Raw genomic sequence first — 23,834 nt, 5'->3', positions numbered from 1 at the left:
TGCTGCTGCTTTCTCTCCTCATGTTGGGACTTCGGCAGTGGAGCTGTGTGGAGCCTGCAGCAACACAGGCATTTCTGAGCAGGAGAGCGAGCCTGTGCTTAGTCCCTTGCCCACCATCACTTCCAGCTCACACTGGTGGAGGAGCAGCCTCTTTCCTGTGTGTCAGATACAGCCCTGCCATGTGCCCATATTGTGTTTATGCCATCCCTCAGCCACTCTCCTCCTTGCAGCTGTTTCACCCAGCTGCTCTCCTTGCAGCGGGCTTTCCTCTGTGCTCAGGTCTTGAGCTGCCAATCCCTGGGTTAGCAAATTGGGCAGCAGCTGCTCAAACCTTGTGGGGGATTTTTGCTGCACCCAGTGCAGCCTCTGTCCCTGCTTCTGTGCTGCAGGATGGCTCCATTCCTCTGGGCCTCACTCCTTCATGATGTACCAACAGGATAGAGTGGCAGGTCCTTGAGGACTCCTGCTCCCCTGTCTGTGCCTGTCCCTGGCAGCTGGTGGAGGATGGTGGGATGCTGCATGCACGACGTAAGTAGAATTAATGTGGAGGCCAACTTTGGGGCTGGCTCTGGTGGTAATTAGCAGCAGGAAGGAGGAGCAGGATAGAGAGAGCCCAGGACTTCTGGAAGGGAGGGTGTAAGAGGCTAGATCCCTTCAGGGAGATGGGATGGGTTTTGGCTGCTCAAGTCCAGGCTACACTGCAGCAGCAGGGCGGGAGCTGTAGCCAGGGCTCTGTGTCCTCAAGGCTCCAGCAGTACCTCCTGCCATGGCCAGGCTCTGCAGCCCAGTGGCCTCCAAGGCTGGTCTCGTGTAGGAAAGCACCCTTGGGCAAGGCCAGGGTGGACCAGTGGCTCTGCCATTACGGAATTGCTTTATCCATGTTTGCCATGCTGGGGCTTCAGGCCAGAGGTTGGAACGGCTGCTGCTCAGGGACTGGCACAGGGCTTTGCGCCCTCCATCATGGTCGGGCACATCCTGATACCGAGCTGCAGCTGGGCCTCGCTCTGCTGAGTGAGGAGGTGGCATAAAGGAAGAGGAGCTGGGAGCAGCTCTGATGACTGTGACCTGGTCAGAAGCAGCAGTGCCCAACACACGATGTCTGCAGCACTGTGGCTAAGGGCAGTGAGCCTCGGGCTCCTGTTCCTGGTAGGGTTTGGTTGGTGCAGCCCCTGTGAGCCCCCTCCGGCTCTGCGGAGCAGGGGAGGTGGATGTGAGGTGGTGGAGAAAGTGAGAGAAGCCAGAAATCAGGTCAGTGAGAGCTCAGGGCAGGGGGTGAGGCCTGTTGCCTCCATGCGTCCTCCTTGCCTCCACCAGGTTTTTGCTGCAGGAGAGAATACAGCTGGTGGGCAAAAGCAAAGCATGTCTGTCCTGGGCTGGGGGACAGGTTGTAGGGAGAGCAGCAGGAACTTTTCCTGAAGCTCTGCAGAGTGATTGGAGACATAGGTACTGCCAGGCCACCAGCTTCTGGAAAGGGGCAGCTGGTGCAGATGAGCCATGAGCAGCTGCCTGAGGAAAGTGTGGGCAGGGAAACTTGGGCTGTGATCATGTCCCCAGTGCCAGCCGGGGCAAGAAGCATCACCCTGGCTCTTGGTCCATGGGTTACCACAACTTCTTGGTGGAGCCAGCACAAGATGGACAGGATCGTACAAGGCTGGGCAGTGCCTGTGTGTCTGTCAGGCTTTGCCTGACATTTTCCCACCATGAAGTGAGGGTCAAATACTTTCCATTGCTCTAGCCTTGAAGACTCTTCTCCCCATCTCAGTCAGAAATAGCCCTGGGCTGGGAGTGAGCTATTTGTGGTGACCGGTTGGGAAGGAGGAATGCATGGAGCTCCCCAGACCTCCCTTCCTGCAGCCACATGCCTCCCCGAGCTGCTGAGCTAAAGCTTTAAAAATTCAAGTAGCTATACTTGGAGAAACAAAGTTTAAACATAGCAGAGCCCAGCATGGCCTTTGGTGAAAGGGCTCGGGAACAGCTCCCGGGAATCCTTCCTGCAGCCAGCCTCACTGTGGGTACGTTAGCTCCTCTGCAGACCCCAAAACTGAGGTGTCAGGGTCCCAGTGCTCTGGAGTTTTCAGCAATCCCTTGTCAGGTGTCGAGTGTTGGCCACCAGCTGTTGCCATTTAGTGTTGCTTTTCTGTCTGGCACTTTGAGCCCTGGTACTGAACATCCTTCTGTGGTGGTGCTGATGGGGGAACCTCCTCAGGTCTGGTTTTGTTTGTAGTTTGGAGTTTTGTTTGTAAGGGGAGTTGAGCTCAGCAGTGCCCGAGGCTGCCTGTCTTAGCTGGGCGCAGCCTTGTGTGGCTGTGTGGCAGCACTGGCCTTCCCTGGGTATTCTTGTCTATTTAAGTGAGTTTACAGCTCCTGGTGAGCACAGGCTGTGCTGTGCCCTGGTGCCACCCTGAGCACGTGTCTTGCAGGGGTGAAGGGGCAGGAAGTGGTCCTTGGTAATGCCTGTGGGGAACAGCCCTGGCAAGACACAGGAGGCAGTGGCAGTGTGGGGATGTTGCCCTTCCCACCATGGAAAAGCCCCTCCTCACTCTCTGTGTCCAAGGCAAAATGTTTCTCTGCCCTCCCCATGCTTTCCTGGCTGATGCAGAAGGTGATAACAAAAGCCTCGTGACCCACCATTGCTTCTGGGGGCAATGTGAGGACCAGGTGTGCCCTTACAGCAAGATCCACTGCCGTTGCTCCTCAGTGCTTTACATGACCAGTTCCCAAAGGTGCTCTCACTCTTCCTCAGTCACCCATCCTGCTGGGACCCCATAGACCTCTTCCCACCAATTCCAGCACAGCCCTCATCATCTCAGCAACACACCACAAAACACCAGGCATTTCTTAGAAACATCATCATTTATTGACTTGAACAACTGCCACTAGAGCAGCATTTTGCTGCTCAGATGGTGGTGGTGTGGTTTTTCTTATTTTATTTTCTACTAAGGTACTTTAAAATGAAAAAAGAAATTAAATGAGTTTATGGTACTGAAACAGTCAAATTCATTACAAGAGGGCCCTCGTTGTAATCCCTTTGCAGCGAACGGCAGAGGCTGGAGTAAGGGAGGCTGCACCTGTGACTCAGAGGAAAACCACAGGGCACTGCTGCCCAGCTGTGTGCCAGCTCCGTGCCTTCCCTGGGCTGGCTTTCAGGCACAAGGACTACTTGCCCATCCATGAGGGCACACCCCCCGGTCCCCACACGGCAGCCATCACGCTCCTTGGCCAGGGACGCAGCCTTGCCCACCACAGCCAGCGATGAGGCTCCGCTTGCTCCGCACCAGACCAAAGACCAGGGCAGCTGCCGGACGGCTGGGAGCTTCCCGGCTCCCCCCGTGGGGCTGGCCCTGTGGCATGTGCTGTTTCCTAGTTTAGGGCAGGCCCATGTGGCCCGCAGCACCCTGGCACAACAGGCCCTTTCACTCCCCATGGTGGCTGGGGTTGGTTTTGGGATGCTTCACTTAAAGTTGAGAGGACAGAAAGGTCAGGAGGAACACAGAGTGACTAATGTTAATGCTAAAGCAACAGCTTCAAGCTCCTGGGTTAATATTTACTGCTGAAACTGGAGGAGTTGAGAACAGTGTGCAGCTCAGCTGTTTTGAGAAATGCCCTGGAAATCATGCATCACATGCTGATGCTGAGCTTGGAGACACTGGGAGAGGATAACGAGCAGCTACAGGTGAAACATATATGGCAGCAGATGTGCAAGAGCTGGAATCTCACTGTCATCCACGATGGCTGGAGGAGTCAAACCACTTACACAGAGAAACTCACACCAACAGAAGGTAAACGGGGTGCTGGAAGGCACAGCAACACCCTGGCTAACATGTGAAGGGGGGGATTATGTAACCCAGGAGCAGAGGGTTAAAGGCAGCAACCTAACAGGCAGCAGGATTTGGATAATTTTGTCTCCTGCAGGGCTCAGCACATCCCTTCTGTCTCCACAGAGAATGTAACAAATGCCAAAAACCGTTCATAGGAAACTGTTCAAATGGAAACCAAATGCAACACATGATGGGAAAGGGAGAACCATGCAGCATCCCGAAATGTAATGAGAGTAGCATGACAGCACAGGTGGGCAGTCCAATCTGAATGCACCACCCAGGTAGAATCCATCAGCTTTTTGAACCGTCTGCAAAACTGAAAACAAGGGTCTCCTCCTAATTAGTGTTAATTTGTTAGAAGTTTCCAAATACTTTCAAAATGTGCCTTTGCAAGAATCACACCCCCCAACCCATCACCCCAAGGGCCCCAACAACAGAATCCATTCCTGATCACTGCTAAGAGTCATGGTTTATCTTCAGAAATACTTTGTTTTTTCCTTCTTATTCCTCTTCCTCCTCTTCTTCCTCCTCTTCCTCTTCCTCATCATCATCTTCATCGTGGCAATGTGTGATTTCCTGAGGTGCCTGAGGGAAGAGGTTGGGCGGTTTGATCTCACTGATGGAACGGGTCAATTGGTGCCGCTTGTAGTCGGAATCTTTGAAATCCACCGAGGTGCGATTGCGTGTGGCCATCGGCGACTCCTTCTCATTGATGTCAACGTGCGTGTGCTCTACTGTGGACTCGTGTGGCATCTGCATGTGGAACAGAGAGAGGAAGTGACAAGAGGTGTCCCAGTCCCTGAGACACATGGAGAGCAAACCCCAGAATGCAACCGTTTGGTCTACGATCTATCAAATGCCACCCAACCCTCCAAGGTGCTGTTGTGTCCTGTGGAAGTGATAATGGACACAAGCATGGGCACCTTTGGGAGCCCTGCCCACCTCCCTGGGATATGCAACTCACCCAGGACGTGGGCAGCTCTGAAGAGGTAGCTGAAGGGGTAGTAGAGGAGGTTGATGAAGGAGGCTGCATAGAGGTCAGCGTAGCGCATCACCTGGCTGGCAAACAGCGTCTGCCGAGAGCCACTGCGGAAGAGGCTCCCCATCATCCCGTAGCACATATCCATGTCGTGGGTCACTTTCTATGAGGAAAGGGCAGCTTAGATCTTGGGCCAGGCAGGCAGCACCTCAGAGCCATGACAACACTGAGGTGGAGCGCCCTGAGGGCTGGGGGCTACATGAGACCTGCAAGGATCTCCAGCAAAGCTTTCTGTGCTTGTATCCCGTGGCATCAGGGCACAGCTGAGCCCCAGGTAACAAAGGAAGGTGGCAGCAGGCTCAGGGCCAGCACTGTTCTAGGCTGGCACCCCAGGGCTGGCTGAACCAGAGGCTACAGCCCCTCTGAGCCTCTGTGTGCCAGTACCACATGCTGCAGCAGTGAGCACCCTCAGCCAGTGCTGCTGTGGGCATGGGGAAGGGGACCCTATTCCAGACCAGGCTGCCTTTCAGGAGTGCCAGTGACACCAGTGAGCTGAGACGAAGTGGCTTTGCCAAGCCTGCTGTGCCCACCCAAAGGCAGAGCAAAGCATTTCAGGACTGAGCAGTGGGGTTGGGTTGTTAAGCCCTTTGGGATCCAAAAGGATGAAAAGGGATTTTGATGATTGGTACCTTAATGCGTCTCTGGATGGAGCTGATGTCAGGGCGTTCATTGCTGCTACTGTCCAGATGCCTAGTTACAGGCGAGAAGGTAAATACATGGTGTGAAAAGTCTTTCAGAACCAGATGCTGTGGGATGGGGCTTGGGGGAGGGAGGCTGGTCTGGAGGGGAAGGTTGGTCTTGTGGGCAGAGCCCAGGCCTGAGTCAAAGCTCCAGCAGCAGTGCCGCTAACCCAACCCCAAGGTTTTTTCATTGCTGCTCATTAGCCAGGAGAGGCAGCAGGAAAGTTGTCACTGTTTGAACACTCACTTGTACAGCTCAGCCAAGAAAATGTCCAGACTCTGCAGCTCTTCAAAAAGGCCTGGAAAATCCAGAAAAGAAAGGGGAAAAGGGTAAGTTTAAACTGTTGAAATGAAAAGGGCTGAAAGTGAACCCACTCCCCTGCCCGCTCCCCTCACATGGCAGTGGACGGACACTGGAGCAGGGACACTGGAGGCACCTCATGGCCTCTGGGCAAGGAGAGGGGTCAATCACACTCTGTGCCATGGGCAGAACTTTGGGCTTGGTTTCTGGTTGGCCCTTTTGTTTTCGAGGCTGAACCTTTGCAGCTCTCACCAAAACCTTCCAACCAGCCATGGGGCACCTTGCATAACCCCCAGCCCTATTTACACACCAAAGGGCAAACCTGGGAGAAAAGCAGGAGCGCTGGAGGATGGGAAACACACAGCACTTTGGCGGCAGAGCAGCAGAGGGAGTGGGAGGAACGAGGAGGAAGCAGCTGGTGAATAGGGACTCCCTGCAGATGGGAGAGCAGTCATGGCTCAGGCATTACAGGGAGAATAACCCAGGTCTTGTCAGAATTTTTTTAACATAGAAGCCACGGCTCCATATATGCAGAGGGGCAGGATGTTCTGGGGTTATGGATGAGGAACAACTCAACCCCACCCAGCTGCAGCTTCTCCCGTGGCCAGGGCAGCACTTGGCTGATTACACACAAAAGCCCCTGGGAAAGAGCACAGGAAAGGCCTGGGACCCCAAGGCCAGCCCACAGAGAGGCACCCCAGCTCCTGCCACGAGCATCCAGACCCAGGGAAAAGGGCCAAAAGGAGAAGTGGCAAGCCAGGGTGATCTCTCCCCCGCACCCCTAAGGCCTGGCGATCTCAGGGGTGCAGCATCAGACAAGCAAGAGCAAAGCCTGGCCAGGGGCTTGCCCGGCTCCTGACCGCTTTTGTCTGTCCAGACGTGCAGCTCCTGCGCCAGCTCAGGGATCACCAGGAAGGTCCGCCAGCCCTGGCGTTTCTTGGATTTGAGGATGTCTCCAAAGATATGGTCTCCGATGTACAAGATATCCTTCCCTTTGGCCCCCAGCAGGTCACAGACCGTGTCCGAAGAGCCTGAGAGAAGAATGGCATGGCTCAGAACAGTGAGCCAAAACAGGTGCGTTTTCCTCCCAGAAACCTCTACTGACTGACCATGGCTGCCCTGGACACTGCTCACCTGCCTGGGAGTTCACCCAGGAGCAGCTTTGCCCATACACACCCCTGCATGAATGACAGCAACAGAGGCCATGCTGCCTCCCACCCCATGTGAGAGTAATGGAGCCCTGGGTGTCACAGACAGCTCTGTATCCACCCACTGCCCTTCCCTGGCTTGGCAGAACCTTCCAAGCATGGTCATGCTGGTGGCAGCACCTTTAAGTACAGCTGGGGACACTGCTGTGGGCCAGCTGCAGCCACCACAAGCCCTGCAGGGATTTTCCAGACCCTCCCTGGCAAGGAAGAAAAGGACATTTGAGGAGGAACAGGTCCATCTTGTCCCTGCATTGTGCAGTTCTAATCATGGAGAGCTTCTGGTGCAGTGTGCAGAGGGCACAAAACAATGTGCTTTGGGAAGCACAACCTTGCCTGGCACAAGTCCTCTCACAGCTGGAGTGGCTGAAGGCCACGTCAGAGCCGCTCCACAGAACAAGAAGGGCTCCTGCCTCACCTCCCGAGTACACAATGCCGTGCTGCAGCGGGCCAGTGTAGGTACCAATCTTCAGCTTCCCGGTCACCTGTGGAAGGAGGTGTTGTGTTAGTGCTGAACAGCTGATGGCCTGGATCTTTTCTATATTGATACTTCACTCTTTGTCTGTCTGTCTGTCTCACTCCCAAGCAGCCCATAGGTGGCTTTCCGGCCACCTGCAGTATGTTAGGGAAGCCAGCAAAGCCTTGAGGTGATGGGGTTGCTCAGGAATCACTAAGAGGAGACTCCAGCCCACAGCCTCTAGGGTAGGTCCTGCCTAAACACTGCATTGACCATTGTCACTGAGAGATGCCATACAGGAGGTGCAGGAGGCCTTCCAGCCATGGCGTACCCTCCACTGACCACTTCACCGTGTCCAACCTGCCGCAATACGGTGCCTTCCCCAAAGAAGAGGGGTTTCCGTGCATCCACCAGGATCAGGTCAAAGTAGGACTGCCATGGCCGATGGGCACTCCCAGGCTACAAAGGCAAAAACAAACCCCAGAATCAGGCACGACACAAAAAACCACAGGGAGTTTAACTGGAGTGTCACTGTCCATAGCCATAACCTCGTGACAGTGCTGGTCCATCAAAATCCCTTAGCTCATGCCTCCTGTGGGACAGTACTGGGGTGCCAGCACCATCTCCTAAAGCACTCCCCTTTTGCCACAAGCCCATCCCATCCCAGCCTAGCAGTGGGGGCTGAGGACATGGTGTGAGACAGGAGAACAGCACTGAACATCCCTGTCAGGGCACAGCTGCCATGTATAAAGATGCTGTAAATGACACCCTACCACTGTTCCTGAAGGTGACATCCCGTGCAGATCCAGACACATGCAACTCCACGGCTTCAGCTTACAAGGCCATGCTGGTACTTTTGCCAGGAGTGGGAGAATGCCTGGACTCTATTTCACAGAGCATGGCTTTGAATCACAGCCCTGCCCAAAGGATATTGAGCCCTTTCTGCTCCATGTTTCTGCACTTTGTGAGATCAAGACCACAGCAAGGGGCTTCTTTAGCTATCAGTTGTGGTGAGTTTCTATGCTCTCAAAATTTCTCCCTTGGCTGCCTTCTGCCTTTAAAGCAGTGTGAGAACACATCTTTGAGATGAGATAGCCTCTCACTGGGAGACTGAAAGAACAGTACAAATTTGTATCATAAGCCTTTCTCCAAAAGTTGCAGGGCTGAGTTTTGACCTCAGAAAACCAAAAAAAAAAGCATGACTGAAACTTTTAGAGTTATGATAATTAAGGCATGATCAGCCCTAAATGTTTCTTGCTGTTTTATACAACAATTTCCTTTCCATCATGGCTTTTTTTAACAAACATCTAAACCATTGTGCGTTATTTCTAAGAAACCTGGCTACAAAACGCCACAGTTGAAATGTTTTATCACTGAAATAATGTTATCATTAACACAGATTATCATTTGAGACCAGATGATGCCCCTTTTCTCTTTGTTATATTGTATTTGCTTTGATCCCATTCAAACAGGACACAAAACAGCAAGTGTATTTTAACCAGATTAAAGCAACTAATCCCATGCAGTCGATGAAGCAGGATTAAAAAGCTTTCCAGCTACACAGATAATTAGGCACATCAGTGTCTATTGCAACTGCAGTCTAGAATTCACATACCTTTGGTCCATGTGGAAAGTCAAACAAGTAAGTCATAATTTTCTAAAAGAGAGAAAGAAAGTATTCAAATATGTGCTTTTAAACATGCATTTGTGTAGTTTATAAAAGCATACTTTTCTGATTTTATCTCTTTAGATTGCAGAACTTTATTTTCAGAATTTACACAGAGGTCAGCCTAAGATTTGGAGACAAAATGAATGGAACAGGACAGTGACAGGAATCCAACCAGTAGTTTTTAAAATCAAATAACACAGTTTCCTCAGAAAACTGCACACTGCCTCAGGTGTATCTTGCAATGCTTTAAAATGGTATATAAATCTTTAGATCAGCAGTATTGCAACATCCTGACATTCACCTGGAGATGGAAGTAACTGTGTTTATTTCTCAGCTTAGCAGACAGCCCTTTCTGGGTCTCAGACCTCTCCAGGACCTTGGTTTGGTGACCTGTCTGTACTCAGACTATCTCACTTGAAAGGGAAAGTCTGCATTTTAAAGGATGCTAAAATCCAAAACTGAATATCACTTTCCCTTTCAGCCCTTTAATTGCTGAGGAACTGAGTGAGGCACAGAGGGACTTACCCAGACCTAGCTCAGTGCCAGAACCAGGATTACAAAAGGTGACTCAAGACTTAATCTGCATCCACCACTAACCCATCCTACACGTAGGTTAGAAAACACACGATTCTCCACCAGAACATGTCCCATCAAAACCCATCCAAATGGCTGGCTTATGCTTACTCCATGATTCCCAACAATTCAAGCAGCACTTACATCTGTGTATTTATAGTCACTGTTCGTGACGAGAAACACCTTCCCCACTTCATTCATGCGGCTGAGCAGCAGTGGCAGCTTCCCCTGGAAGCCAAGGGGAACAAGTCACACACAAAAGTTACAGACATTCATCATGGGAAAAACACTCAACTATGACCCCACCAGACAAAAAAAAAAAAAAGCAAATCAAACCATCGAGCAAGCAAACTCACGTGTTGTGCACTGGCCAGAGCCAGGAAAGCTGCTGGTCCATCCAGGGAACCCCTCCAGAGCACAGCCCAGGGGAGGAAGGCGAGGGGGAAGGGCTCAGCAGGGCTGCGGTGCCTTTGCCAACCACAGTGCCAGGCACCCTGTGCTGCTCCCACCGATCTGCTCCAGCTCCAAGTCCGTTCCCGAAATGGGCCCAGAGGCAGGTGAAATCTGAGCTCATGAGCCACAAGTTGGAACGCATTATAATTCCAACCTCAAATTAGGGAGAATTTATTCCTGGGGCTATTTTTATTGAATCTGAAATCTCAGTCCACTGCCAAAATAGCTGATTACCTCACTGAACAGTTACCTAAGAATTCTGTAGGCATGTAACTAGAAACAAGGTTTACTGCTTTAAAGTGATAATCTATCACAGAGCAAATCTAAACTAAAAAAATACTTATTCCAAAAGTGGTCCAGAGGGGCCTTGCACACTGCAGAGGTGGCAGGAGTAAGGGAACCACTGGAGCTTGCTCAATTAGATGTGCTGAACACACATTTTGGGTTTATCAAGAGACTAGACATTGGTGAGTCTTTCAGGATCTTTCCCTCAGTCCCTCATGGCTAAGCGTAGCTTTTCTGTTGGGTGGCAGAAGAATACCTGTGGCTAAAAAGACGCTCAACTGTTGCATTTTAAAGAGAGGATTGCTTGGGCAGAAAAACATGGGCAGCGAACACAGTTGCTTTCACCACTGAAAGAAACAGCATGAGCTTTGCCAGTGTGTTCACCTGGATAACATTTCCTCTGGCTTTTATATTTTATGTAAAAAACTGTGCACATCAATATGAAATCACGTAGGTCACTGGCTCAGAATAAAGGCTGTGTCTGAACTTTCCACTTCGTCTTTGGTTATTACAATAGCAATCACAGCCTTATCTGTTTTGTGATTTAGTGAAACAAATCGGCATGTTTATTTCTTGCCTGCTTAGTCAGTACTGAATGTCACATAGCACAAGGAAAGTAACTTCACACTTACATCTTTCACCACATACTTCTCCAGATTCTCAAGGGTCTTTTCCTTAAGCGATCCCTGAAATAGAAACAACAGAACCCAGTGAGGTCATGGAAACTTATGATGTAAGAGACAACAAAGTAATGCCAACTTTCACACTTTAAAATGCTGTGAAAGTACAAACCAGGGCGAATCTGAACCAGTGACTCTAGAGATGAGAGGCTTTGAGTAGCAGGGACCATCACAAACTCTGTGATCCATCGATTCCCTCACCATGGTAAATAATCCACTTCAACAGCATTTTAACCCTTTCAGAAGGGAATACAATAGAAACAAACAAAAAATAGATTTGCCATACCAAACAAGACAGTTAATGACCTGTCTCCAACACTGACCATAATGCTTTAGTCAAAGGCCAACTCCAACATGTATCACACAACACTGCATAAGGAAAGAAAAATAGATTCCTGACTTCTGCATGGGTAAATAGACCACCACAAGTACAACTGTGAGCAGAGTTCTCCTGTGATGGTTCTCCATCCCACCCAACAGACTGCTTGAATGAGGGAGAACAAGAAAATCAGGTCTTTAACCATATGTTAATGCTCACAAAATTATATTCTGAATTTGTTCACAAGAGTGTGCAGAAGATGAAATGCTGCTCTCTAATTAGAGAACAGCTGATGTATTTCTCTCTTTAATGCAGGTACTTTTTAATGACATAGGATAGTGCCAATGAAAACAATTTGCAGTAGAATACTGCTTTAATAATTAGGACAATGTTCAAGTTGTGGACTTGAAGTGCAAATACCCTCATGGCATCACGCTCTAAAACCCATGAATTACAGTACAAAAATGGAATCTGGGCACAAGAAAAAGGAATAGGAAGCCAAGCCAGATATGTTCCCATACTAAGAGGGCAGTTTAAATCTTGACTTACTCCCAAACAACTGCAATCTATGATTTGCTCACTAGGCGGCAAAGCAGGGCCCTTGCCCAGAGGAGGCAGAGAACATCTGAACTCAGGAGTTACAAACCAGCCCCTCTCACCCAGTTACAACCATACATGTCCCAAGGAGTTCTTGCAGTCACCTTGTAATGAACCCAGTCAACAGCATCTCTGACATCCTGGAACATACTCCTGAAGGACATGAAGAGGTCTCCATCCTTAAACCCCGTTTCACAGCTGTGAAGAGACAGAAGAGAGATTTTAGCATACAGTCACAGCAGGTAAGAAACACACTAAGGAGCAAGTTCAAAATGCTGTTTGGAGCTTGTGTTTTCATCCTGCCATCATGGTTTCTTATCTACTACTTTACTGAAGCTCAGACTTGAAAGAAGTAACCGGAGTTTAACAGGAGCTGCGTGCTACCCAGGAATGTCTGTGCCTCCACAGCAGTACCACAGCTTTCTGCAACTGTAACTCTTACTTCTCACCCACAGTATTACAAGAAGGTAAAAAGTCTGCAGAAAACTGCAAAAATGCAGTTTGCAGCATTTTACAGAAGATGAATAGTACTGAGGGAATAAACAGAGTGGTGTCCTTTCTCCCTCTTTCCAGCACTAGAGAAGGGAGTGTCATGGAAATCAACTAAATGTAATGCTGCTGAGAGGAGGAACTGCTTCTATGTTGCACACTTAGAGTTAACATTAGAAATTAAAATATACTCTGGAGGTATCTTTGACACAGCCATGACAGCTTGCATCAGAAGAAATCAAGAAAGATTACACAGACCTGTATTTATTATGACAGCAATCATCATGCCTCTCCTGAGAAAAGGTACTTCACCTGATGGACTGCCTGCATAAAGAGTCCCTCCACTCCCAGGTGAAATCCCATTAAACCTTTGCCTTCTACTCACACATATGCAAAGACGACCCATCACATGAGGTGATAAGCAGCACAGCAGCATTCACATCTGCCAGTTCAAATCACAGCTTGTTTTATGCTTATACGTTTTTGACAGCAAGGTAAGTACTCATGCTGCACAAACAGCCTCTTACACCACACTGAGCACTTCACCTCTAAGTGTGCAATGTTCTTTATTACAACATGAAGCACTTGTGGTAACCATCTGAGGAAATTCAGCCTTTCAGTTACCAGTTCAGACATGGCTCCAATGGACACAGGTTCAAAATGAACTGAGTGGTGCCTGTGACCATGCTGTAAAAAGTCAGCAGTCCTAGAAGCTGCCCCAAATACCAGTGTCAGTCAGTATGTTGGTACTTACGTACTCTGTGAAGGAAACCTTCATAGCCAGCCTCCACTGTACACACAGATCAACTCATCACCACTAAATTACAGGAGGCCTGAGCCTTCCCCCACCAAAACCACTTGAGGGGGGCCTCCACTGATATTAAGAGCAGCTCCATCTGTGCTGTATTGCTCCTGTATAATATAATAACAATCTTACTGTTCCATCAACACCTCAAAGCGGAGGGAATACAAACCTCGTGTACCGGTCACAGTTAGTAAAGAAATCCACCAGGCAAGCCAGCAGGTAGGTCTCTGCAAGGAAAGAGAGGGAGATTATAACACAAGGACAACATCATACAGCCACCTAACTCTGGGCCTTGTGCCCAAAGGAAGAAAGTTCATGTAAAAAAACCCAAGCAGAAAAGCAGAGTACGACATCAGCAAAGCTTTACTGGCTTAAAGGGCACAGAAAGAGGACTGTGTTGGCTCACATTAGACTCACCTGGTAGATTGAATAATGTGTTCAAAATGTAAAACCTATCTGTGTCATCTCTCTGGATAAATTTATTTGGATATTGCTCCCGTGTTTCAGGCCTGAGAATAAATAAAGTGGACAAGAGTGAAACCACAAAACATAACAAAGATAAAAAGTGTTGACCTGCAAAACAGAGTTGTAGTGGGGTCTACTAACCAAAGTCTGCTGTGCTTTAATCAACACCCAGCTTCCCCACATGCACTGCTGGCACAAGAGCAAAAGTGCATCCAGGGGTATTCCCTGGGACACTCTGACTCCAGCAGAACCAGGACAAAGCCCTCATCGCTGAGTCAGCAAACTGAGCAGAGCCCACACAGGGACACAGAGTGGTCCAGAGTCCACAGCTCGACCTTAAGCCCCATGCTGCTGGCTAGGAGGATGCTTTAAATCATCTGCACTTTCATTGTTTGCTCATCTTAAACTCTCCCCCACTTTCCATGTGCTGCTCTCCACTCCCCCAGCAGCTTTCAGCCAGGGGTGTGCAGGGCTCTGCTGCAGGAGGCTCGCTCAGGGCCCTCTGCAATTCATCAGCAGGGTGGCACTGACTGAACTCACATCATTATTCTGGTCTCCTTAATTTCTGCAGCTTCTAAAGATAACTTTAGGCTCAAAGAGGAACTTCAGTGCATATACAAGGGCTTTTTTCTAAATTTTGGAGCCCTGATGCAAGGACTTAGAGGCCTGCAATGACTTTGTCACCCTGGGGGCCCTGAGCTTGCCTTGCCTTCCATTCATATGCCCCTGCAGCAGGAATGTGGGAGGTGGGATTTGCTGGGACACATCAGGCACATGGCACTGCAGTCCTCTCTGCTTCCTAAAGCACCTTCTCTGGGACAAGAAACACAAGCAGCCAGGGAAGGCTGCAGGAGATGGCATGCAATGCTCTGTTCTGACACCCTCAAAGGTCAGAAACACAAAGGGATAGAGCAAGCTTGTTCCTACCCCAAGCCAGCTCAGACTTTCTGAGCAATGGCTGTAGAGCTGACAGCCTCATGGGGCACAGGTCCTCATGCAATGGCTTTGTCTTGACTGACAAGCTGCTGACATTAAACTGTGCCAGGGCAGGTGAACAGCCCCTGGATGATCCCATCAACTCCTCCCCATAGCACACGTTCTTCTACGCCCAGCACACTACAGATGTGCCTGTGGTGGCACAGCCCTTTCCCTTGTAAACATCTGGGCTGTTGCTGTACCTGAGACCCTCATTGCATCCCCATTTAATCCTGGAGCTGCAGAACCATCAAAACAGCATCTGCTGTTCATAGAGTCCCTGAGACTCCTTATACAATGGGTGCCCTGAGGATCATTGACAGAATAGAATGTATTAAGTCAAAAAGAACAGCCAAGAGTCTGCACTCACCCTCTGAGGAAATTGAAGCCATGTGCACACACTAGGAGGTTCCCATAGGCATCAACTTTCAGCAGATTTCCATAGTGGGTGTCAAACACCAGGCCTCTGTTAAGAAAGCAATTTAGGATATGAAGAGGCAAGTGCATCAAGGGGTGACCATTTTAACAGCAGCTAGAACAGCTCTAGAACAGCTTTGCTCACTTGGCATGGGGCATCTGAAGGAGCTGCTGTTATGATTGGCAGGTGAGCAATCAGAGCCCAGCATCACCAGGTGGGAGAGACACCTGACCTGCTCCCCACTGCTCCCAGAGCGTTTAACCCGAGAGGCTCAGCTGTGCGCCTCCCAGGGGAGCTGTGGGCCTCCTCCACAGGGTCACACACCTGACACCTCTGTCGGGCTGCAGGGAACAGTAAGGTGTGATAAAGGAATTTCTCTCCTCTTTTTCATGGCTCTGTCACAGACAAAGCCAGATGGGGCACGTAACCATGGCACAAAATGCTTGGGACATTCCCAGTTCTGACTCTGGCAAAACTCAGTTATCTAGCAGCTTGCATCTGGAGAACGCAGCCCTCCCACAGAGACATCTCTTCTGTCCCCTCCCTGAGATGAAGCTGGTGGATTTAACAGAGCTCTCATCACGGGTTTGTGAAGGGCTATGCCTTGTTACAGGCAAGGGCACAGCCAGCAGGAACTCTCGGTTTAAAACACACCGAGAGGAGGGAAGGAAGGAGGCTGCCAGGCTGAAACTGGAACAAACCAACAGACCCTCTGGTCCAATCTTTTGTAAAGAAACTCCAAAGGAGTCAAAGAAGCAAAATCCAGCAAAGGCACAACTGGAAAGAAATTAAAGGTGCAGAGTTAGATCAAAAGCTTTGTTCAACACAAACAGTGCCCTTTTTACCTCTCCTACCAAAAGATAAAATGTAGGAATTTAGTAATTTTGCACCATTAACTTAGCACAAAGTTATGAAATCAAAAAGTTACTAAATCAAATGCTTTTGACATTTGATTCATCTAGACAGGTGAACTGGATTGGTCCCACTTTTATTCTTGTTAACTGTCAGCTTGATTTTCAGGATGTCTTACGCACCAGGACATTACTAATTAAAATCATTACAGAAAAGAATTCTGAGACATCCCAGTAGCCTCTTGGACAGTAATGTCTCCTTCTCCCCCTGATTCTGATTTCATTCCCAATCCAATTGTGTCTCTGCTGTCTTTGCTTTGAAAAGCTATTTCTGGACCATGTTTTCAGCAGGGTTCTTTTCTTGGATGCTCCCTCTTTGCTGGCAAGGATTTATGTGTGCAAAGGCCCCCCACATACTGGATTAGTCTTCTCCCTTCCCCATGATCTGTGGCCAGCCACAGGCTTCACATCCACAACTGAAAACCTGGCCTCACGTGTCACCTGTGAACTCCACAGAACAAGTATTTGAGGCCTCGAGCAGGTGGGGTCAGTATCTGTTAGTCATTTACCTGGTAGGGAATGCAGGATCATACACAAAATTGAGCAGCTCATGAGGGTATCCAATGGAAACTAATCTTTCTACGGTCAGGTCAAATCCAAGAGATTCGTATTCAGGGGATTTATACACTGTACCAAGATGAGATTTCAGTTAGAAAATTTGAAGACAGCTATGGGGTTAAACAAGAAGGCAATTAAAAGTAATGTACCCGTTCTCCCTCCTCCCTCCTCCACATACCATTCCCTCATCCCCCAGCCCAGAGCGTGGTGGAATTAGCTCCTGCCCCAGGGCTGCAGCAAAGCAGAGCTGCAGTTTGAATTTCAGCAGCAGAGTGCACCAGATGAAATATCCCATCAGTTTATCATAGCTCTCTGCATCATGGAAAACATATTTCAAACAGCAGCTCCTCTCCCTGCAGTCCTGTTGGGCAGATGCATGAACACTCCCTGTTCCACCTGCTCCAATTGGGTTTTGGTTTGCTGTGTTTTTGCAAAGCTGATAAAGAAACCAATAAATTGTGGGAACACATGTATTTGAGGTTGGAAAGGCTGAAATTCATCACTTCTGTGCTACTGTTACTGCTCTGGATACAATCCCAAAGCTTAGTATTGCTCCAGATTTCATCTCAGGGGAATTAATGTTTGCTGCAGACTACGTTAGCTTGAAGGTAGAGCCGTCAAGTTAACATATGATTTGTTTGTTAATAACACCATATGGTACTGTAAAAATCTGTTCATTACTACCCTTGTGCACCAAAATGTGGCTTTTTAAAGCAAGCTCACTGCTCTCACATGTCAGAGGAGCTGCTCACCTGGGACACACACCTTCCCTTCGCTCCATGCAAAAGAAACAGACTTGTTCAACTAAGCCATTCCTATCATGCGGCCTCTCTTCTTCCTGCGAATGACCTTCCCACGTACTGAAAATGTTACTGTTTAATCAGATCATTAAATTCCCTCTAAAAGGCAATCAGGACAGATGGAAATCACAGGGTTTCTCTGGCAGTGTGTTTACGCTCGCTGCATGTCTGCAGAAGCCCAGAAGATAAGGGGCTAATGTGCATGTCTCAAACACTGAGACAGCTGGATAGTCATGAAACTGACCAAGGACTGTTGGTACTAACAACCAGGGATTGTTGGTAATAACATGTTGTGAGAAAGAACTGGATGTGGCTGGAGAAGGGGGCTATGTGGAGGTAAGGGCAGCACTTTTCTGGGACAAACATCCTTGTTCTGGCTCCTGGAGATAAGCACAGCACAGCTCGAGTGCAGGAAGGAGGTCGAGAAGTGAGCATGGACTGTAGGGGGAGATCAAGACCACCCAAGACCCTCCAACCCATTTTCAGAAAGGTCTGGAAGAATGAAGTACACATGGCAACTGATTTCCATAGAAAGCAAGAACCCTGTTTTCAAGGTGGGGAAAACGTATCTATAAAAAGATACCCTCACAAAGCCCAGGCGTGCGTGTGCCCCAGGACATCCCATCAGCTGGATCAGTGCTGCTGCCAGGACTGGTGATCTCTTTTTCTCACTTTCTTCCTTTCTCTCTCTCTCTCCCCCTTTTTAATTCATCTCTTTCTCTCCTCCCTTTTACCCTACCCTTTTACTCAAACCCCACTGCTGTGTGCTTGTAGTAGAAGGTCAGGGACTAACATACCAATTTTCCTGCCAAGTGTAATTTATTAATAAAACTTTATAAGCTTTTGTGGACGCTCTGGCTTTTGTCATTCCTTTTGACCACAAGAACCTACAAATCTTGGGTGCTCCCTTCCCCTTAAGAGTGGGATACCATAATGTTGCTCTCTTAAACTGGTCCTAACATAAATAAAGACAATAAATTGACTGCAATGAGGGTTACCATGGGTTCAATGGGTCCAACTGCCTCAAACACTTGAATATTTCAAATTTAGCTGAAAATGTGCAAGTTATGCAGTAAACTCATTAGAAGACAGACTGCTTTTCCTAAGAAAAATCTAACACATCTGTGGGCCTCACAATATATATTAATACACATTGTCTATACTGCCCAGGTAATCACCAGCATGTATATTCACTGTGGGATAAAGAAGTTCAATCTGAGAGGAGAAAGCAAAAAAAAAAAAAACCAAACAAAAAAACCCTAAAAAAAAAAAGGCAAGGACTTTAGATGAAACAAGATTGTCAGAACACTGAGATCACAGTACCCATGACAGAGGGCTCCCATATCTCTTAAGAATCTAAAAAGCACCAGAATCCCAAGAGTTAATTTTCCCCATTAAACTAACAACATTAAGAATGTAAAAAGCAAACCTGTAATGGTCTTAAACAGATAACTAAAATCAAAAAAGCAGTTATCAAAATCTTCAAGCAATATTATACCAATGGCAAACATCAACAGCATGATACAACATTCAATGCACGTAGTCTTTTCTGTCCTTTAGGAAAGGAAGGATTGACTGAGATATAGATAAGAATAAGCAATCAAAAAGTACAGTAATGAAGAAAGCAGTGACTGACAAGGCAATTCTGGGGAGTGAGCTAGAGTTGGAGGGAGCAATAGGCAGTTAGGTGATGAACAAAATTGTGAGAGTGACATCAGAGCATCACCTGGAACACGGAATTCCTCTGATGCACGACAGTAAAGGCACTTCCCAGGGAAAATGCTTATAAGTACCCCTGCACATATTCTCAAAATGTGAAAAAGCTCCCTGTTATGTGAAGCAGACTCCAATCCCCCCCTCTGTCCATGAAGCTGCTGTACTCCTCCTTCTTTGCCTCCTGGGGATTTGACCACATTACCAACTTAATCCATAAAACATCACTTCCAAATAAAACATTTCTCCAAGGAAACCCTGCTCTTTCTGAACTCACCAACCACGGTGATGCTGTCCAGACACAAGGAACCTCAAGGAGCACACTGGCATCTCCTCTGGACAAGCAGAAGTGCTTCATCAACAGCTCCAGCAGAGCCTTTCCAGGGAAACTGGAGGGCTTTCTGATGAGCAATCTGTGTATCTTGTTAACACTCCACCAGAGAACAGCTGCATGGGACATGGGGTCAGCTGCTCACAAAATGCCCTCACTCGATTTCTTTCTGTATTTGCCTCTCTGTCTTAGAAAAAGCACCACAGACCTCCTTTCAACTCTCTAAGGAAACAAGCTGAAACACCATTAGGAAAAAGGCTGAAGAAGAGGTATCAACCTCAGCCTTCATCATCCCAAATCTCTGCTGAGGCAGTATATTTGATTAATTAGGATTAATCTAAATGTTTCTTTCGGGGGGACAGTTATTCCACGTATCTCTCAAACCCTAGATTTTGCTTCCTTGATGTCTCTTTGAATAAAACTAAACTCTTAGCTCATCTATGCCTCAGATCCCATCTCTATCTTTCTACTACTCCACAATATCTGGAAAATGAGAGCGTTCTCCTTGACACATGAACTAAACAGAGACACAGGAAACTGGACTTGTGAAAGGGACAATAAATGTTCTCTAGTTACCAGCATATTTACTGCTCCAGATAAACTTTCCTTTAATTAGACACACAGCTGGGAAGAAACTGAGAGCTCCCTGAGCTCACCTTGACAACACCCTACACCACAGCACTGGCTGCATCAACCGAACAAGCCACAACCCCCTGACATTTCTTGTAAGCCTGTTCAAGTAACAGGAGCTTCCTCTGGGCAAACAAACCATCCACCTCCTCAGATCCAGTATGGACAGGCTGACATCACTGCAACTCTGGCAGCACATCTGGGGAAGATGCCCCAGTTACAGGTGTTACTAGATGGAAAAATTTCATTATTGTACTCAGGGCTTGTTGTTCTCTCTCATGTCTTGTTTACTTCAGGCAGCCATGAGGAAACAGAGTAGAAAGGACAGATCAATACTTTTTTCTGCAGCTGCATGATGAAAACATGTTTTAAACTTTGCTGGAATATCCCCTCCCTCAGACCTGGTTGCTGAATCCTGGTATCTCTGATGGAGATAATTTGTGTGCCATGGCAACGTCATGAATTCAGCTATTTGCCCTGCAGTGTCTCCCCTGCCCAGCTCTTTCACCCAGTTGAGAAGGGCCCAGTCTTCCTGCATCCCCAACTCTGTGACAGGGGAGGAGGCAGAACCACAAACACATTTTCACACCATCCTTGCCCAACACACATGGGATGACAGTAAAACCAAAGTACATGCTACAACTTCATCTGATTTGTTTTTCTTACTGCTTGACGGCCATGTCTCTGCCACCAAGCCAAGTCCCCAGCTCCAGAGGAATTGTTATTTTAATAGTCCTGTTCCAACACAGGCAAATGCTTCAGCAGCACAGGGCAATCAGCACCCAGTGCTCATGGATTATGCAACCAGGGTGGAAAGAAAACAACGAAAGGTTTTAAAAAAACAGAAGCCAGTTGACAGCATTCCAGCTTCCCCTTAATACCATCACTTGGCTTAACAATACACCATTAAAAGGTAAAAAGCGGTACCCCGGAGTGAACACTGCAAGCCTTCAGGTCTGTGATGAGTGCGGGCGTCCCTGACTGACACAGGACGTGCTAGGAGGGAAGCTGGTCTGGAATGAGCAGGGGTTTTGCAGTAAGGTATGCAATTCTCATGCATTTGTGTGGTTGTGTTTACCTTTGCTGCCAAGACACATACAATTTTATAGCCTTCCTGAAAAGGAAAAAAAAAAAAGAAAAGGAAAAAAAAAAAAGCTCTCTACAGAGGCTCCAGCTTATGCAAAATGCTGCTGCCAGGATTTTAACTCACATGAGGCAGATGCAGATTCAGAGTGTCACTCCAGGCTTGACGGAGTTACACTGGGCTCCCCTGTTAAAGAAAAAAATCAGACTGATTTTAAAACTGCAACAGGTCTGTGCCATGTGCGACTGTGTCTGCTGGAGCTCTGTCCTCTGGTAAGCTCAGAAGCTGGCCTGGCAGTTATTCCAAATACACTTACAACTGATTTATAGAAGAGGCACAGCTGGTAATCGTGCATCCTGTAGGCAAAATTCTGTCCTCATAGCCACAAAGCAGTCTCAGATCATCAGCTCAGGGATAATTAGGAAGAAGAGGCTAGAAGCACATTGCCCAAGTGACACAAACCCTTCGTGTTTCTATCGGATGCAGAGCAACGAGTTCAAGAAAAGGTCTCGTGCTCTTTTTGGGGCTTTGCCATTATGGTCCATTCCTCAGTCAGTGACAAATTACTCCTTTCAGGACACTCACTTACTTTCTCACCATAAAATGCCTGCTAGTGTCAACACAGGAAACTTGGGAGACTGAGTCAGGAGCTACTCTGGGAACCTGAGAAGAGAATTTTGCCCTACACCTTGAAGGTGCTCCCAATGAGAGCCTCGCACACCAGGTCAGTCTGTGGTGCATGTGTGCATTTAAATGTACACTTGGACATGCTTTCACTTGGGCTTTCATGGGCAAAGCACTGCAGGATAAACCAGCACCAAACCTGCACACAGAGCTGCAGTGCTCTCACTGGCAAGCACACACAGGGAGAACACCAGAGTTATTTTGCAACTTACAGGTATGCACAGAGTAATCAAGAATTATCTTTGAGATCCAATTTGCACTAAATACAACGCTGAACCGGTTGGAATGATGTTGCAAAAATGACGCACAGAAGTATGCAGACCTCCTGGAAGGCTTCTCTGAAAATAAACGTTTAAAGCCTGTTTTGTTTCAAAATGAATAGCTGAGAAAGGCTGAAGTGCATGTGATGGCTCTGCTTAAGCTGTGGGGAGGAGAAAGCCCTTTAGGGGCTGCCTGTATCTTCCCTTGTTTCTCCTACACACACAAATTCAGGCAGGCGAGCATCTCATTGATGGTTTGTTCCAGGGCTTGCCAACACTTCTTACAAGGTACTCATGGATCTTAGGAAAGAAGCAGGAGTTGAAGTTAAAATAATGACCCCTTTTTGCACTGCTTCAGTTGTCTCCCATTTGTGAGATGTATTTGCTGTCTCAAGCTGCACATCTGCAAGCCAGTCCTGCCTGCCACTGTATTTCCAATCACTATGGACTTGGTGCTGGTAAAAGCCCTGAATTGGGAACACTGACAACACACTGATTTCCCATACCACCCAGGCAGCTTCCAGGAAGCAGCTCCCCTTCGCCAGAACCCTCGTCTAGGAAGGGAAAAATGAGCTCAGGAGGTTGCTGCAAAAATAGAAACCTGCAGGGAGAGCAGCTCCTCCAGGCAGAGAGGCAGAGCCTGGACCACTAAACGATGACCTGAAGTATCACTCATGCCTTCCTCCGGGTTTTCCCCATCTGTTGCTCTCTTGTGACGCCCTACCACCTCCTGAAGGAGCTCCCAACCCTTCCATCTGCCAATTCCTCATCTGCCTCTCCTCCCAGCTGGAAGGCAAGAAGCAGCCCAGGGAAAGGTGCTTGCAATGCCCCCCCAAAACAAACCCACATTGGCAGGGCATTTCATGGGAGCAGCTGCTTCCTGCAGGTGATGCATCCCTGCTCTGATCCCTTGGGCACACACTGTCTCGACTCCTTCCCCACGCAGGTGCTGAGAGCACTGTCTGTGCTGCTGACTTTCAGGTGTCCAGACAAGATCAGTATTTCTTAAACTAGAGGTGATGACCTCCTCCAGAAGGGTTGCAAAAAGCTTTAACAAATACTCAATCTTCAGAAATGTTACCCGCTCTCTGGGCTCTCCAGAGGTCACACAAAGACAGGTAAGGCAAAATGTGGGCAGGTAATGCACAGGGTTTCGCCTTTTCTCTGAAGCACAGGAAATGCAGCCCAACTACTTTGTGTTAAGTCTTGAAGAAATGAAAGTAAAATAACTAAAAACAGGTTTTTTCAGTTGCTGCTTATTCTCCAGTGAGTCAGGCATGCAAATCAGGCAGTTGGGGACATACATGGGCAGGTGGAGAGCTGGTATCCAGATTTATGTGTCTCAGGCACAACATGCATAATTAAGCTTGTACAAATACATTTTTGAAATTACACAAACCTCACTTATAGAGCAGGATAAAAGTGCTGCTCTGAATTGCACCACAAATAAGTAATGCAAGTATGTATTAGGAATAGATTTCTATCAGTGTTGTGCTGACAAAAACTGCTTAGTTAAAGCCTTGAGGAGTGAGATCCCCTTTTACAAACCTATCCCCTGTTAACAGTACAAATATCTGTTTCCTGGCTCAACAATGTCTATGAAATGAGATCCTAGCATCCCAAAATAGGATAGAT

At 48.0% G+C, this 23,834-nt stretch overlaps 1 protein-coding gene across 1 annotated transcript in view; it reads right to left on the bottom strand.

Annotated features, from left to right (window-relative positions):
- Nucleotides 1-2,834: 2,834 nt before the first annotated feature.
- Nucleotides 2,835-23,834, bottom strand: part of NT5C2 (5'-nucleotidase, cytosolic II) — a 42,063-nt gene continuing 21,063 nt past the window's right edge. Inside the window, exons 3-17 of the mRNA XM_032116583.1 lie at nt 16,649-16,766; nt 15,181-15,276; nt 13,788-13,879; nt 13,540-13,597; nt 12,181-12,274; nt 11,113-11,166; nt 9,887-9,970; nt 9,116-9,157; nt 7,843-7,959; nt 7,462-7,528; nt 6,699-6,869; nt 5,785-5,836; nt 5,487-5,547; nt 4,784-4,960; nt 2,835-4,571 (exon numbers count right to left, since the gene is read on the bottom strand). Coding sequence (XP_031972474.1) covers nt 4,320-4,571; nt 4,784-4,960; nt 5,487-5,547; nt 5,785-5,836; nt 6,699-6,869; nt 7,462-7,528; nt 7,843-7,959; nt 9,116-9,157; nt 9,887-9,970; nt 11,113-11,166; nt 12,181-12,274; nt 13,540-13,597; nt 13,788-13,879; nt 15,181-15,276; nt 16,649-16,766 — 1,535 coding nt within the window. The 3' untranslated portion in view covers nt 2,835-4,319. The remainder of the gene's footprint in view (nt 4,572-4,783; nt 4,961-5,486; nt 5,548-5,784; nt 5,837-6,698; nt 6,870-7,461; nt 7,529-7,842; nt 7,960-9,115; nt 9,158-9,886; nt 9,971-11,112; nt 11,167-12,180; nt 12,275-13,539; nt 13,598-13,787; nt 13,880-15,180; nt 15,277-16,648; nt 16,767-23,834) is intronic.

Source organism: Corvus moneduloides, chromosome 8 (genome assembly GCF_009650955.1).
Source record: "Corvus moneduloides isolate bCorMon1 chromosome 8, bCorMon1.pri, whole genome shotgun sequence".
NCBI classification, from domain to species: Eukaryota; Metazoa; Chordata; class Aves; order Passeriformes; family Corvidae; genus Corvus; species Corvus moneduloides.
This window is presented reverse-complemented; position numbering and strand designations above follow the sequence as displayed.